The sequence below is a fragment of the Pleuronectes platessa genome, chromosome 1 (assembly GCF_947347685.1).
Source record: "Pleuronectes platessa chromosome 1, fPlePla1.1, whole genome shotgun sequence".
In the NCBI taxonomy this organism is placed as follows: Eukaryota; Metazoa; Chordata; class Actinopteri; order Pleuronectiformes; family Pleuronectidae; genus Pleuronectes; species Pleuronectes platessa.
The window spans coordinates 25297232-25314310 of record NC_070626.1 but is presented as its reverse complement, the minus strand read 5'-3'; the positions used below and the strand labels follow the sequence as shown (position 1 = coordinate 25314310).

Genomic DNA, 17079 nt, shown 5'->3' with positions numbered 1-17079 from the left:
GAAAATGTATAATTAAAACCCAAAAGCGTTGGACCGTTTCATTCCTTCCCACACAATCACATCACCGCCAGTTTGACAGTTTAAGGAACTAACTCTCAACAACAAACAGAACCTGAAAGTACTATAACCTTCCTATACTAGTTTGAAACTGCAGCTCAACACTCTGTTGTGTGTGTTGTGGTCACTGTGTGTGTGTGTTTCAGATGGTGACAGTGGATGTGTTAATAATTGGGGGCGGCCCTCATGCCTTGACCTTGTCGAGCTTGCTACTGAGTCCTGAGCCGGAATCAGACCCTGGACATGACTCACCGCTCTCCCCCTCCTGCTCGGACCCTCAGAGGCCTCGGCCACACCCGCCAACATCCAGCAACAGATCTTGCAGTGGCAAGAAGAAGAGGAAGGCAACAGCTGGTACAGTGTTCTGTTCAACTTTAGACTTTATACTCTAAGTCACAAATTGGACGACTGATAGTTTCATATAAAGCTTTTGTTGATTAATGGATTTATTGAGAGAATGACCTGGCATCTATTTTGATAATGAATTGATCATTGATTACATTTTTTGGGGCATAAAAAGCAACATATTCCCTAGTTTGTGTGATCTAGGAAACTATGAGGAACATTTTCAATGTATTTTCTGTTTAAATATATTTGTGACACTTTACTGACGAAACTGTTTAGTAATTAATTTAGAAAATTATTCTCAATTTCATCTAAAGTGGATTATAATCTCTTCCTGAAGCAAAATTTAAAAACTAAATGTTTGAGTCAGCAAGTCCCCATCATCAGTTATTACCTCATATCTAAATCTATCATTTTTTAATTACTAAGTCAAAATTTAAATGACAGTGTGAACATTATGAGGGATTATTATAAATTAGACTTTTGACATTGTTTGGGTTTTTGTCTCAAATGATTTTAATTTAGTTTTTCTAAATGTTTTTAAAGTCAAGTCAATTGAAGTTCATTTTTTCAAGTCACTCTTTTGATTGTGTCGATTTTTTTGTGGTTGAATAAATCAGTGCATTTGTGACTTTGTGATTAGTCTCTGCAGGGTTGACAGTGGAGGAACCAGAGAGGGTCGTTTGCCCCCCGCTCAGTCTCCGAGCGGTGGACTCGTATGGGGAGTGGACGGCTCTGTGGGAGAGGCAGTTCACAGCTCTGAGCATCCCTCACCTGCGCTCACACACACTGGTGCACACTGACCCTCTCAACAAGGTAGAAAATAAACACAATCCACTCCCTCCTGCAGTAGAGACAACAGTTGATTTTTTTTTTACAGTATATTGTGTATTTTCTTTGACAGAAAGCCCTGCAGGAGTTTGTTCTAAAGTGTGATCGTTCATCAGAGCTGCACAGTCTCCCAGACCAGGTTTACATCCTGGATGAAAATGCTTTTTTCAATGACACGCGACTCGGCAAGAAGGAGAAGAGACGACTGAACATCACCTCCACACTGAAGAAGAGTTTATCCTTCAGTCTGCCGGGAACCAAACTGAGTGTGGACTTCTTTAGAGATCAGGTTGGACATACAGCGTGTGTGTGTGTGTGTGTGTGTGTGTGTGTGTGTGTGTCTGTGTGCTTCAATGGTATATTTAATCCTAAAATTTCATTAAGACCTCGTCTTAGTTTCTCTCACTTAATGACACAAGCCGTTTATTGAAAGCTCTCCCATGGGTGAACTTGACGTTTAACTCCAAAATAACAAAGGACAACTTGAGTTGGGCTCCACACAGATAACAGGGGAAAGTATTGAGAGATGTTCTAACAATGTAGCCACAAAAATGTGGAATAATATAATAATATTTTATATGAAGCAGCATGAGAGCCAATGATCTGGTTCTGCCTAATCTAAACACAGGTGGAGAGATACAACTTGGGCAAAGTGCTGGTAAAAGGAACAGTGGAGCGCATCATCCCGGTCATCGAGCACAAGGAAGAAGAGGAGGACTGTACGAAGGAGAGAGGAACAGAGGGTGAAGCCACGACTGAAAGGAAGAGAGTGAAGTACTTTCAAGTCCATCTTCAGGAGGGCGTCGTCCTAAAAGCTCACCAGGTCATTATGGCAACAGGACCAACACGGGCCCACATGGTAAACATCCCCTCATGGGTGAAGAACATTGGAGAGAGTTACCCAGAGGAGCGGTTGCTGCACACAGTGCATCTCATGCACCATCCACCAAAATCTAAGCACGAAGAAGAACAGACAGAAACTTCTCCCTCTCAAGGTAAATCAAATCTCCTCAGAGGCCGCTGTGACATCACAACCATTCAGAAAATCAAACTATTTTTAGCATTTGTCTTTTGGAGCTGTAAGGATAATTGCTATTGCTAAGCAAAATCATTGACCTGGATGCCTTTGCACATTTGCCTGAATCCTCATTTAATTGAGTTGTATTTGCTTTCACCTGTCGTTTCTAAAGACCTCACTGGTTCTGTGATTCCCAGTCCTTGCTGCAACACTTACCAAGTACTATGTGTGTCTAGAGCTGTGTGTAGTGTGTCAGAGAGGGCAGAGAGTAATGGTAGTTGGTGGAGGTCTGACCAGCGCCCATGTCGTCTCACTTGCCCTGCAGCAAGGGGCCAGCCATGTGACATGGGTCATGAGGAAGCACCTGCAGGTCTAGTGCCAGTGTGAAACTGCATGAAGACCAACCATAAAGAATTACTGCAGCTACACCTGTCTGCTTCTGCCACACGTGTCAGACGTCACTGTCTCTTTTACAGTTAAAGCAATTTGACGTGGGCGACGTGGAGAGCCTGGTGGGTCGTTACTCTCACGTGGAGCACGGCATCAAGATGGACGGCCAAGCCTACCTACGACAGTTCTATAACGAACGGAGCCTCCACAAACGACTGGCTATGATTCGCCAGGCACGAAAGGGAGGGGCCGTCACCCCCGAGGCCTACATCCACCTACAGCCCTTCATACTGAATGGACAGGTGGACGTCAAGACATACTGTCAGGTAACAGTACACATGCAATATACAGGGTAATGGGTGCAGTGAATGAGGTTTGTTAAAATGAGATGAGGTGAAGGGAGATGATGTGAGATGATCCATATAATGTCCAGGTGAGCGAGGCCAACTGGTGCTACAGGAGCCAGGCCTGGAGTCTGACCCTCAGCACAGGGGACCACTGGGCCGGGGATATGATCTGGCTCGCCACCGGCTGCAAACTTGACGTGAGACAGGACCCGTTGCTTTCGGAGGTGATGAAGGAATTCCCAATTCAGGTGGGTCAAATAGTTTTTAGATATGTAAACTATGCATGCATCTATGGTCAGATGAACAGAAGGGAAAGTTTTGGTCACTCAGTAGAGCAAATACCTCCGCCAAGGCCCATCAGTGCCCTTACGTTAAATAAGATTCCTGTTCAAATGTGTTTTTTCATCATGATCCATGAATTATTTCGTGGGAAATCAGTGTAAATGTTGAAAAGAAGGTTAAAGAAAGAGATTAAAAAAAATTACCCTGCAGCAAGTTTCTGTCCAGTAGATTTTGTCTGATATTTCTTAAAAACCAACCTACCAACAAGCAAACAGAGGGGGTGAAAACATATCCTTCAGAGGTCGTAACTTAGCGGATGACAAGAGCATAAAATCATCCCATGTGATCCACCGTCATGATTTAAGAGGGATTCATAAAATGTGTCCGGCTTGTCCTCTGTGAAGGTGATGGACGGGTGGCCGTGCATATCAGACAGCCTGCGGTGGGCAGACGGCTGCCCGCTCTATCTGATGGGACAGTACACTGCTCTTCAGGTGGGTCTTCTACACAATGGTTTGATGCACAACAACCTGCACGGTTATTTTGCTTCTTATCACTTGCCTTTATTGCCTTTCACACACAGGTTGGACCTCACGCACTAAACCTGGCTGGTGGACAGGCTGCCAGCATGAGAATCGCCAAGGACATCAGGCGCAATCGACACCCGGACGGAGGAGATGCATCTGAGGAGAAATCGAAAACCGAGGAGTATATTCAACAAATGCACGGCCTGTTATGGCTCTGACTTTCCTCTTCAGCCTCAAGGAACTGAAGTGTCTTTATTATACTCGTCAAATGCGACTTTAACTTGATTAAATGCTGTGAAACTCATTTTTCTTTTTTTCATCCTCGACAACCCAATCAGTATGGTTTTAAGCACAAATCACGAGTATAATTTATTGACAATTAATGACGTGCATGGTAAAGCATAGTTAATGAATTTCAATCTTATGTATATCGTAAAAAACAACCTGTGTACTTGACTTGACTGGATCTGGGACTGATAACTTAAAGCAGTAGTTAAATTCTCTTTTGGATTATGAATTGTCAGTTTAAAATAAATCTAAAAGTAAAAAATTGTTAGCACAGATTATTAACAGCAGTTTAGATTCCACACTTCCATCTATAGATATAATAGATAATTAATAGATAATAGACTATATACTAATACTGTATACTATATACTAATAGATAAACAGCTCTCAGGAGAGCGGCTACCTTTGCCAAGTCTGAACAATCCCACACATGATTGTGTAACTTGTATTGTGGAAATATGAAAGAAAAAAAGGAACTGGGCTGCTTAGCTAAATGATTAATTGTCATAAGACATAAAATAGAGTGTTTCTCTAAAGATGGACGACATTACAGTTCCCCAAAAGTGATGCCAAAGCATCTAAATCTCCCCCTGGTGGCTAGCTGTAATATTGGTCATAAATAAAACCAAACTAAAATAGTATTATTTTATTATGTTTTCATCACAGTGGTGTTCAAATGTTAATTTTCCAGTTCCGTCCCAAAATCTTTGGTGAAAGTCTGTTCGGCTGTTCAGTGTTGTATTGTTTACAAACAAACAAACACTGGTGACATAACCTCTTCCTAAACTCCGCCCCTGCTGGACTTCCGCATTTATAATCCTCCTTCCGGTGGTTTACGCTCAGGTAGGTGAGTGTGGGTCTGTTTTTATTAAACTAAACACGTTAGTGGTGGTTTTAATGTAATTTAACGCGGATGGGGAGGTTGACAACTCTGGTGAAGGTGATGCTCCTGTCAGGCGAAGTTACTGGAATGAAAATAACCGTGAGGATGATTCACTGAGATCTGGAATTCTGCAGCTGCTCCGATGTGAAATCATCTCATAAAAGTAAAACATGAGCAGGTGGAGAACGGACGGAGATGATGCGGTGAATGGGAGGAGAGGGACTGGAAGGTGAGGGACATGAGGTGAGGGACATGAGGTGAGGGACATGAGGTGAGGGACTGGAAGGTGAGGGACATGAGGTGAGGGACTGGGAGATGAGGGACATGAGGTGAGGGACAGAGCGACAGTTGTGGTGAACGATCCTTCAGCAGCAACAGAGATCAGCTGACTGATCAGGTGACGATCAGCTGGTTTCACATGTGTAGTTTCTGTGTCACTGGTTTCAGTGGTTTCGGCTCATGACACCGGGAAAACCCCGTAAAGTTGTGACCTCACAGGTTGTTTTGCAACATCATTTTACCCTGATAGGTTTCTACTCATTTAAGAGTTTGTACTCTTATTGTCACCAAAGTAAAGTCAAGTAACATTCTTTCATATCAAAATACTATTACTAACCACCATGTTGTAAACTTTTATATTTCATAATTATCACAAATACCAATTATATGAATGTACTTTAGTTTTAAATCTTCGTATCATATTTAATTTATTGTATTTATAATATATATCTATTCATATATATTATACATATGGACAGATACAATATACATAATTTTGCAATCGTCCTGTGCCTCTGCACTTTATCTACCCCTAATATTCATATTATATACATATCTCTGTATTTTTGGAAATTATATTTTATTTCAATGCCCAGTTTCATTCTTTTTGTACGTGTCTACCTTGTTTTGGACCGTCTGCTGCTGTAACAATGTTTTTCCCTGGTATGTGACCAGCAAAGTTTCTTATCTTATTGTATCTTATAAATATAATCTTTACGAGATAGGCTGCTCTAACTGAAATTCTTAGAGCTGCACTAAAGTTGAGATTTAGTTTGAGACCACTAATGTACCATAGTTTGAGATGCACAAGTTAACTCATGAAGATAAATAAAAACTCAAACCCATTCTATTACATCCATGGTTTATCTTTATTGTCACTTCATTACTGTGTATGAGATGTAGTGAGTGGGGAAATCAGCTCTCTCGGCACAATGAACGTGAGGAAAGTGGAAAAGACGGTTCTGAGTGTGGAGCAGGCCGAGGGGGTCGGTGCTCGTGTTCGCAGGAGCATCGGCAGAACGGAGGTGAGTCATTCAACACGTTAACGTCACACAGCTTTCATCCAGTGAGCTAAAAAAAAGAACCCAACACAGTTACTATTCATTGAAGACTGTGCCTGTGTGACTTCCAGCTGAGGAACCTGGATCCCTTCCTGATGCTGGACGAGTTCAGAGTGAGCAAGCCGGCAGGTTTTCCAGATCATCCTCACCGAGGATTCGAAACAGTAAGTGACACCTGACCGTAATTCTGAGGTTTGCATTCAATATAAGGGAGTCAAAATACCAACTTTTAACACTAGATGGCGACAAAGGAACATTGTAAGCTACTGAACCACTTTGCTTTCTACAAATAATCTTTAAGGTTACTACATTTAAAAAAATTATCCAGGAAGCCAGTGATGTCAGCGATAGTACAATTACTCTATAAGCTGCTCTGTAATAATAACTCAGAAAACAATATATTTTTAAAATAGAGGAATTTTTCTCTTCTCTGGTTCAAAATAATTCAAGTGTATTTAATTACATATGTAAAACCTCCTCATTTATTCCAGATCAGCTTCAGTCCTCATACATATTATAGGTTACAGACATAACAGATGTAAAGTCTGTCTTCCTTTCTTAGTTTTTCTAATATATTTTTTTTACATCTTTATTAATAGGCAGAACTTGTCTGGGCAATACAAGTTTCTGCTTCATGTCCGAATAAAGTGGAACATTTCTGGTAAAACAACTTTTCATTTCTGACTCGAAATCGGAAAATATGATCATTTGTTCTTATTCTGCCTCCAACTTCAGTTGTTTTTGAAAATGGCCTCATGAATACATTTCTCTCTCATAGAAACACGAGCCAGTATTTTCTCTTACTATTGTAGTTGACTGTCATCTCACTTGGACACCTGGCCAATCAGCAGGCTCCTGAATATCTCTCTCAGACAGACAGATAGATCCATCCATCCATCCAGAGACAGGTCGAGCCAATCACAAGGCTTTATCTGAAATAGTGGGGGTTTGATACGCTGACAGACAGAGACACTCCCCTGAAGCATGTGATGGCAATTTTACGTCGTCGTCAGGAATAAAGAGTGAATCAAACAAACAGATTCTTTGATTCTTTTATTACGAAGCTTCGGACACAAGTCAAACACAGAGCAAGGCTGTCTGCTTGAGAGTGCAAAGAGCCTCTCAGAACTCGCAGTTTAAGAAGCCCCTCCGAGTTCCGCAAAACAGTAGCAGGAACTTAAAAAAACACATGTACTGTACACATGGAGCAGGCAGATCATCTGATCAACACAATAACGGTATATAAAAAACAGAGGTTCAACCTTTAAGAAACAGCATTGAAACAGGAACTTTGTCTAGACACAGTCTGGCACAGTATCCAACAATAGATTTTTAGAGAAAGTTTCAGAACACACATACATTCAATGACTCATCTGAAACTAGTGGTGACAAACATTGTTTCAAACAATGTTTTAATGTTAGCCTGGTCACTGATGCAGATGTATCAGATTACAAATTATGATTAGGTAAATTTGTACCTGTGTTGTGTTTACAAGCATTACAGGAACAGTAGAATTTTCTATTACAAGCATCTTTGATAACATGATGTGAAAGAGGTCTGATCCACGCTGGGAAATAAAGGTTCTCTAAACGAAGAACAAACTACTACAGCGTTTTGTTAATGTGTAATATCGCACATCCTGTTGCTGTGATTGGTTGTTGGTGGGCGGACAGATGATGCTCTAATAAACGTCACTATATTCCCAAGTTATTCTTACATGCATCTGTGCTGCAGTATCAGCAGTAACTCCACCGCCGCGCTGACTGAAGAGAGCTAATGTGGCAGGTCTGACTTGTATCTTTGAAGTTGAACTCTGATCATTGTCCTCAGATTGCCAGACCTTACTCCAAGCATATTGGATTTGGCAGATGCAACTTAAATCTCCCAGTGTGGGCGGACAGCACTAGGCTACACTCCCAGCATGCCTTTCAGCAGGTGTGTTTGCTCACGCTCACATGGCGTTTGAGATCGCACAGCTGCTGAGACAGATCAGAGGCAGCTCCCTGCAGGGGCCTGAGCTCTCTCCCTTCACACAGATGTTCACCTTTGAACCTGTGACCGGAGATGCAGCTCCTCTCTTCCTGTCCAGTCTGACCACTGGAGCAATGAGACAAGCGCACACATGCTTTCAGTGTTGAAGTAACTGTAGTTGTGAAGCTTGTTGCAGGAGATTATAAAACAAGGTATTTTCCTTAATGCTAAAACGTTATTGACTCTATAATCGAGCTGTTAAAACGATAAATAAAAGGTTAAACTACAACTACCACACCAACTAGTGTAGTTTCATACTCATATGAGATCACTGTGACCTTGACCTTTGACCACTATAATCCAAGCAGTAAATATTTGAGTGCAAGTGATAACTACTCAAAAATATGTAGAAATGACCTAAAAGCAGATTCAATAGACCCTTGACTTCCCAAATGTGTAAATCAACAATTTGTACCAAATTGAAAAGTATTCTCTGGTAGCATTTTTAAGATAATACATGAGGAAAGGATGGTTTTTGTGAGATCACCTTGACCTTGACCATTGATCACCAAATTCTAATCAGTCAAATCCTCTAGTCCAACTAGACGTTTACACCAAATTTAAAGGAGTTCACTCAAGGTCATTGAGATCCCAAAAGCATTATACCTAAATTAAAAAATATTTAACTTTTTTGTTTTTATATATAAATAATAATTTGGTTATTTGAGGTCATCTTGCCTCAAGTTACTGTAGCTTAATGCTACATGTGTGTGTTTGTGTCTTTCCTCAAACAGGTAACATATGTTTTAGAGGGCGTCACGGCCCATGAAGACTTCTGTGGCCGTTCTGGGCGACTGCAACCTGGAGATCTGCAGGTACTACATGACTACTCATAGAGTTCATTTTGGTTTATTTGGGGGATTTGTTTGTTTAAAATAAATAGTGTTATCTTCGGAAATGTTTTATTTGATAAATTTTAACGATTTGCTTTTTTTTACCAAGAGTTAAATGAAAAGGGTCAAACTCTGTTCTAATAGCAAGACATTGATATTTAAAAACATTCAAACTGAAAACATGAACACTTGAACCAGTGTAATAAGAAACAACCGAAAATGACAGAAACCATCTTTGAGAAAAATGTATCCGAGGTTTACTTTGACCTTTTAATAAGATCCATGTCCCGTCCACTAACATGGAGGATGCTTGGTTTAGGAGCTTTACTGCAGCCGGCCACTAGGTGGGGATGGAGATGCTTTGGCTTCACGTTTGGGGAGCCGTCATGTCTTCCATCTTTATTTACAGTCTGTGGTTTTATCACTTAATAAGAAGCTAACAGTAAGCTTCTGCCTACTAGCGCCTCTGAAAAGATCCCATCATACCACCTCACAGACACGAGAGTCGCCTCATGTATTTCTCAGCAAGAGGGCTAATAAGCATATTTACCACAATGCCAAACAATTCCTGTAACCTAACATCCAATAGATTTGTGCTTCCTGTTTTTGAGATGTTAAGATACACATTATCTAACTGAGGTATGGTCCGTTATCTGTGATCTTCATCTCCTAATTGTAAATGTGGAGAGCAAGTTCTTATCAGGAATCAGGAGCCTTCACGAGCTGCAGAGCAGAAGAGGAGTTAAGCCTTTACCAATCCCCACAAACTCATTACATATGCATCATGATGTTGTGCACTCACACTAATTGGATATCATGCCCTGTGGGTTGTTTCCTGTGTTTTTAAAGTTGTAAAGTTACACACACATACGCACAAACACACACGCACACAGGCTGCTGACTCAGCTTCAATCTGTAGCAGAGGTTCAGTCAGTTCAGCTCTTACACACCATGTGCACGCTCCATCGGCCCAGGCGTCTGTCTGTCCTCAAACTCCATTTCAGAATAAAACATGGCTTCGTCAAAGGAAGTGGTGAAGACATTGGGCCAACTGAGGAAAATCCCTCCCCTAATTTTTAGATGAGTTTCACATCTGTATATTTAAATTTAGCAGAACATTTATATTTTAAAATCACACTTTACTCTGCCCAGAAAAATTGTTGAAATAAAGCTGCTTTAGCGTGGGCTTTAACTTCGGTCTGTGTTGCCTGTGTGGTTTTCTAGTTCCCCTCGGTTGTATTCTGCATGTTTTATTATCCAGCAGATCCCCCTCCCAGTAAATACCCAGCACGCAGCAATAAAAAAAAAAGCAAACATCAGGATGAACAGTCACAGATGAATTATCATTGGCCGGCAGCGTTAAAGCGAAGCTCGACAGTGGAAATTTCCATCCGGCCCAAAGGAGAAGCAGAAGCTGTTAAAGTGAACTTCACTTCATCCAGTGGTTTAAATCACTACCTGATTGAAAACCATGACCAGAGCTACAGCAACACCTCATTCTGTTCCCCAGCATTTCATCTGAATTGTTTTATTTTATTCCTGCTAACTATAGATGCATGCTCCGCTCTTGGCTTCTGATTATCTTATACAATTAATACAATATGTATGTGTGGTATTTCAAATATGTCTCCCTGTCTACCAGTGGATGACTGCAGGACGGGGGGTGGTCCATGCCGAAATGCCTGTATCAGAAGAGCCAGTGGTGGGCCTACAGCTGTGGGTGAACCTGCCGAGGCGAGACAAGATGGTGGAGCCAGCGTACCAGGAGCTCAAAGGCTCAGAGATTCCCAAACGCAGCCAGGGAGGGGTCACAGTCGCTGTTATATCTGGAGAGGCTCTAGGAGCAAAGGTGTGTGTCTGTTTGTGTGTCTATATATGTGTGTGTGGGTACATCTGCTTAATTTGTGTATGGGGTTGTGAGGTCATTGCAGCACCATTCAGTAAACCTACAATCAGTCACTTTACCTTCCTGGTAGCTGATGATCTCATCATGATTGCTTGAGGCCTGAGGCAAACAGGAAAAACTGTGCGTGCATTTGTGTATTTGGGTCTGTGTTTGTCCATGTGTATGTGTGTGTGTCTGTGTGTATCCGTGTGTGTGTGTGTGTGTGTGTGTGTGTGTGTGTGTGTGTGAGGGAATGCCTGTTAACCACGCTATTTGACCAGTGTTAGTGTAAGGAGTGTCCGTCTGAAAAGAGGAAACAGAAAATGAGAAGCAGATTGCCTGTGAGAGTTGTAGTGCGCGTGTGTGTGTGTGTGTGTGTGCGTGTGTTTTACTGTAATGCCAGGGTTACTGTCGGGCAGGAGAATCACTGATAAACATCAATATCTCTGTATTCAGTGTATTTAAACTGTATAAGACTGATTTGTATACAACTTTTCAGCTCAACTTGGCCTTGGTTTTATGTTCACACTCAACAAGACAACACTCAGCTTTATAACAATTTACAGTCGGTGACGTGTGTTTGGGATGGGTCAAAATATTTGATTATAAAAACTGAACATACATTTAGCAACTTAACACTTAAAACCTTTGATTTCTTACAACCAAATAAGCGAGAATAGACAGGTTTTTAAAAGATTGATTCCTTTTCCATTGCAGGGTGAGCAATCCTGTTTTTTCCCTGGTGAATCAAGTTTGACATCATGAATTCGCCAGAAGCTGAAAAGCTCAACTCGTTGTCTTGCCAGTGTTGCTTTTTGCACAATATGAAGAAAAAACATATCGCTGTTGCACGTTGTTCCCAAAACACAAGTACACATGTGCTAATGGCTATTTACACGCCAACGCCCTAAAGGTCAATGACCATTCTAACATCGCGAAGAAAACTGCTGCATCAGCATCTAGACTGCCAAAATAGCAAAGAAGAAATTGGCGCATTCACCCAGGTGTCATGTTTCCATCACTCCCAGTTTGAGCCTGAGCCGATAAAAACCCATTTCTACTGCAGGGCCTTTTGACCTCACAGAGACTGTTTCCACTCCCTTTGCAGATAAAAGTCAGATGTTAGTGTGTGTGTGTCTTTTTTGAACTCAGGGACAAAACTGTCAAAGGACAAACAAACACAGATTTACTTTTCAAAAGATGAGATTTATTTCAGCCAAAAAGGGAAAAGTAAGTAGAAAACAGGTCTGTAACATTTATTACTGAGGGAGACATCTGTGTCTTTAACTGCTAAATGTTCCTCTATGTTCAACAGTTATTTATTATGTCCCTCATTTGGTTTGGAGCTGGTGGTTTTGTAAGTGTATTAACTTTTACATTGACTATATTCAATGACTAATTGGTACTTTTTCAAATAATTTGCCCTAAACTGCAAAAAAATTTCGATCAATCTATGAAAAACAAGAAATCGTTGTGGATTCATATTCATACAAATTTTATAGACATTCTTTTTCAAAAACAAAAGAAACAAAAAGCCAGGCCCTGTATTTTCCTTTGTGTTTTCAGTCAGCGGAGTTTCTTTAAGGTAATTTGCATTAAGTGCAGATGTGGAGTAAACTCATGGACCCGATTAAAATTCCACGTGTGCTACCTGGTGCTCTGTGTCACTCACATTCATGAAAACAAAAATGAAACACTATTAGCTGTAGAGGGCCACATCAATGTCAGTTTGTTTGAATATGGTCGGTTCAATATACGATATTAACTTTGTGTTTTCTTCTGTTTTGGACGTTATGTCCTTTTCTCTTTTCCTCCAGTCCAAGGTTTTCACGAGGACACCGACCCTGTATCTGGACTTCAAGCTGCAGGCGGGGGCCCTGCATGTGCAGCCAGTGCCTTCAGGTAGGAGAACTCTTAATTCACCACAGTGTTGATTAATAACAAGAGTGGTCTTTAATGATGCATCTGATGGTTGCTTTGAGACTGATTACCACAGCATAATGACGGAACAGTCTGAGACAGATGAGAACATAATGCAAAGGAAAAGTAATTTCACATATTTTTCCCATTGTTTTTAAAGTCTGTTTGTGGTTTTGTTCCAAAAGCAGATTCACTGGCAGATCAGTGAAATAACATGAAGCAATGTTAATATTTTAAAATAATTTTTCTCCCCCCCTGGTGGACAAAGGAGTAATTTTGGGTTTAAGAGCAGATAACTTAATTGTTCACCATCTTTATTAAAAATACACATTTTTTTTTACACTATTTGTTTTTGCTGTAACAGGATGGACTACATTCATCTACACGTTATCGGGATCCATTAACGTTGGTGAGTTGAGAAAGACCCAGTGTCGACACTCTTATATCTTTATGGTCCCGGTCATCTTGACCCCACAAACCCTTTTGCCTTGTGAACGAGATTTCTTAGAACTAGCTCAAGAGAATCTTTAAAAAATAAATTGATTTAGCTGGTCTAAGGTCATGGGGGCCTCAAAAGAAGTTATTTCTTGACCAGTTGTCACTCGGACGCAAAGACTGTGACCTCTGACTTCAGTTGTCAGAGGTCACAGTGACCTCATATCACCACCCTAATATTGTCCAACACTTAATATAAAAAGAAGAAATCTGACATAACCAGGGTTCAGAAAACTCTCTTTAGCTGGATATGATGAACTTATGCCCTCTCACTTTCTGTGAATTTGATCACTCTCTCACTTCCCTCTCTGCTTGTCTGGCTGTAACGTGCGATATTCACGTTAAAGCTACATGTGTGTGATCTCCGTCCAATCGCAACTTCCCTCCCACGCTCAGCCAGAAGGCCCATGTGTTCCCCTTTAGAGCTTGATGGATTCATACCGTCACTGAACCATGATGTGTTCAGACTTCAGACTAAAGCAGCTCAATCAGAAAGTTAACCAGCATCACTGGGAAAAGTATTGCGCTATTGTAAACTACGACCGGCTTAGAGTCTGGCTTCAGATCAGTCACCTTATCCACATGTAATAACTACGCCCTGTTGTATCGATTGCCGCTCTTTGACATTTTACTGTAAAATTCTGCATTTCCTGCTTACTGGACGGCATCATGTGATCAGGGAATTCCCCTCGCATGAGAACGAGCCCTTTCCGAAGGCAAACTCATTCTCATTGTCGGAGGCTTTGTTGGTTTGTTGAAACCTGTTGTTCTCGGTCAGAATTCCCCCTTTGATCTTCTGTCATGACGTTTCATTATGATTTGATTATTCTCCGCCGGTGCGCTGCAGGACGTCACAGACTGGTTGTAATTGCTGACAGATGGTTTGATGACACGCGAGGATGAAATTGGCCGCCGGGACTAAAGACGTTATTTGAATCTTGAGTCTTGAACTTTGCATGTAGTCTGGCCAAATCGGAACCAGCTGGCTTTGATGAATGCGTCCGCCACGAATGGAGGTGTCTGGCTCTCTCAGCGTTTAGAGCCAGTAAGTGATGAAGTGTGCGAGCAAACCGCTAAACAAGGCCGAAGTGTTTAATACACGCAGGTGCCTTTTATTTCGTTTGAACCCAAAGTGGTTTTGTTACACTACAAAGAATAGTGGTAGCATGAAATGAAAATGTAATTATTATTAATGATGCACAATGACTGTTCATTGACTGCAAGTAATCTGGTTCTGAGTGAATAATTAAATGGAATCGAGACGTTTCACACAAGCACGTTAACAGAAAACACAAATGCAAAAGCCACAACACAACTTCAGAAGCCACACAATCACAATGGAAGTGAGTGACAAAAGATGTTAACAACGAAACAAGAGATGATTTTGAAACACGAGTGGTTTTTACGCTTGTATCGTAACACCTGAAATAGACGAGGCTCAATTTCTTTAGCCGCGTCTGGATAGACTGGGTTTTCACAAACAGCTCACCTGCCATAGCAAGAGAAAACGTTTGACGGTGGGAAATCCTTAGTCGCTCTCTTCCTTGGTAGTTTTGTCTCTGTTGTGTGGATTTTGCATTCGTGTTTCCTCTTAATACGCTTGTGTGAGACGTCTTCACCACTGAACTATTGCCCCTCAACCCCTAAAGTCTAACAGTGTGGGTTTTTTTCTTTAAATTTCCTCCACTGAGAAGCTTCTCATGGATTCCACTTTTCTAAAAGTGCATAAAAAAAGACCTCAAAGACCACAATCCCTTAGTAGCATGTGTGTTTAAATGGCTATTTCCTTGCATTATCATTGACAGACTATTAAAAATAAAGAGGTCTAGCATCGTTTTAAGCACAGAATGTTCTGGTTGTACAAAATGTTCCTGTTCTCAAGGCCCAGACCCAGAGCAGCAGGCGGTGGCGTCCCATCACACGGTGGTGTTCGGAGACGGAGACTGTGTCAAGGTTGAAAACAAGGTCAGTTCTCAGTGTTAAGACGACCAGTGGCTCCTAAACGTTTCTCCACAGTGCTCCCTTTGGAACCTTTAATATAATTCAAGCCGTTTTTCATAGTTAACATTTAAACAAGGTTCTACAGGATATTCAGAAGTGACAGCAACATTCATGCAATAGTAAATAATAGAAATGGTAAACCAGCTAAGCTAACCCCCTGAACCATAGGCTGGTGGCAGGCTGCAGTATAGGTCATAAACCCTTCCTTCTCCATGTTAGTTAATGGGACATGAACCCCCAAAAATTACACATCAAATACATTTTTCTCAAAGATGGTTTCTCTCATTTAGGGTCGCTCTTTTAAAGCTGATGTTTTCCAGTAACTCCAAAAAGTAACTGTTTTTAATAACTCATTTGATCCTTAAAAAATGGGGACAATCATTATTGACAGGTTTAGGGTTAGTTAGGACAGTTTAGACTGACTCACAATTCGAGTCGAGCACATATATATTGGCAGGATCCTACACGCTCTGCTTTCTGGATCCAAATGACACCTCCTTACCTTCCTACTTAATCATACGTTTACAAACAGATTTATGTTGGGACTCTGCTAGTTCTGTTCAATAGGTTTGAATCGACTAGTTTCCATAATACAGAGAAATGAATGCCAATCCAATTCACACAAACAAATACGATAACACCGCCTCTTCTTCCCTCCTCAGGGCTCTGAAGTCTCTCATTTTGTGCTCATCGCAGGAGAACCAATCAAAGAGCCTGTGGTACAACGCGGTACGACATTTCATTCCCTCCATCCCTCTGAACAAATGAAATCCTTGATGTCACATGCGTAACGTAATCAATAGCATTAATGTCATTATTTTCAATGTTATGTTTGTCTTTCAGGTCCATTTGTCATGACGACAGAGGAGGAGATCAGTCAGGCCATCAGGGACTACCAGAGCGGCAGGAATGGCTTTGAGAGAGCTGTAAACTGGAGATCCAAGATCAGAGACTCTTTCTAAAGCGGTGGTGGGAAACCTTCACCATCTGGGCCATTTGATCCAGTCCCAAAAGGTGTTTATTTGTCCAGTCTGGGCTACTGTAAAAAACATGGCAGCCACCACAGAGAGGACCCACTCCTGATTTTAATATAAAGGATTTAAACATAGAGGGCTCATTCTCCGGTAAAGAACACAACAATTCATGCAATTTAGATGAAACACACAAGGACTATTTTGGTTAGAATATCTAAAAGAAAACATCCCTTTCACCTAAATCTTACTCACTGGACCTTTAAACCTCCTGAACTGCCCACAGGATTGGGGGCCGTCCCGATAGTTATTAAACATGTTTAAAATATTGATGATTACATCAGTACTTTCCAAGTGGAAAAAAAATCAGAGGTGAGTAGAGCTTTTGATTAGGTGACAGAGAGACTATGTACTATACGTCTGCAGTGGACAGAGTTCGAGGAAATGTTTTTCAGTATGTGGAAAGAATAGGATTCCCAGAAGTGTCTCACACGACTAATCACAACCAGATAATTATTACAAGATAGCATAACACTGTTGACCCATATTAAACTGAATGATAGATGGGGCGTGATGACCGCGACTACAAAACCATTTGTCTTATCCAGACTCGTTTCTTCTGCCTTTGGTCTTT

At 41.1% G+C, this 17079-nt stretch overlaps 2 protein-coding genes across 8 annotated transcripts; both read left to right on the top strand.

Annotated features, from left to right (window-relative positions):
• Nucleotides 1-182: 182 nt before the first annotated feature.
• On the top strand, nt 183-4263 carry zgc:113276 (uncharacterized protein LOC553748 homolog). Its single transcript, XM_053417874.1, has 9 exons — nt 183-411; nt 1046-1218; nt 1307-1522; nt 1862-2228; nt 2500-2621; nt 2728-2967; nt 3075-3236; nt 3675-3764; nt 3854-4263. Exons 1-9 carry the CDS (start codon nt 204-206, stop codon nt 4013-4015), a joined length of 1740 nt encoding a protein of 579 aa, XP_053273849.1. The 5' UTR covers nt 183-203; the 3' UTR covers nt 4016-4263.
• A 625-nt stretch (nt 4264-4888) lies between these two features.
• On the top strand, nt 4889-16475 carry pir (pirin). Of its 7 annotated transcripts, XM_053417842.1 has the most exons (11): nt 4889-5197; nt 5240-5365; nt 6151-6272; nt 6380-6472; nt 9075-9155; nt 10816-11022; nt 12876-12960; nt 13343-13387; nt 15356-15438; nt 16137-16203; nt 16318-16475. In XM_053417842.1, the coding sequence occupies exons 3-11, from the start codon at nt 6180-6182 to the stop codon at nt 16434-16436; spliced, it is 873 nt and encodes a 290-aa protein (XP_053273817.1). In that variant the 5' UTR covers nt 4889-5197; nt 5240-5365; nt 6151-6179; the 3' UTR covers nt 16437-16475. The 7 variants fall into 7 exon arrangements, with proteins under 7 accessions (XP_053273817.1, XP_053273790.1, XP_053273798.1 ...); XM_053417815.1 differs by lacking the exon at nt 5240-5365 and having other exon boundaries at nt 4898-4932; nt 6145-6272; XM_053417823.1 differs by lacking the exon at nt 5240-5365 and having other exon boundaries at nt 4898-4932; nt 6137-6272.
• The last annotated feature ends 604 nt before the right edge of the window (nt 16476-17079 follow it).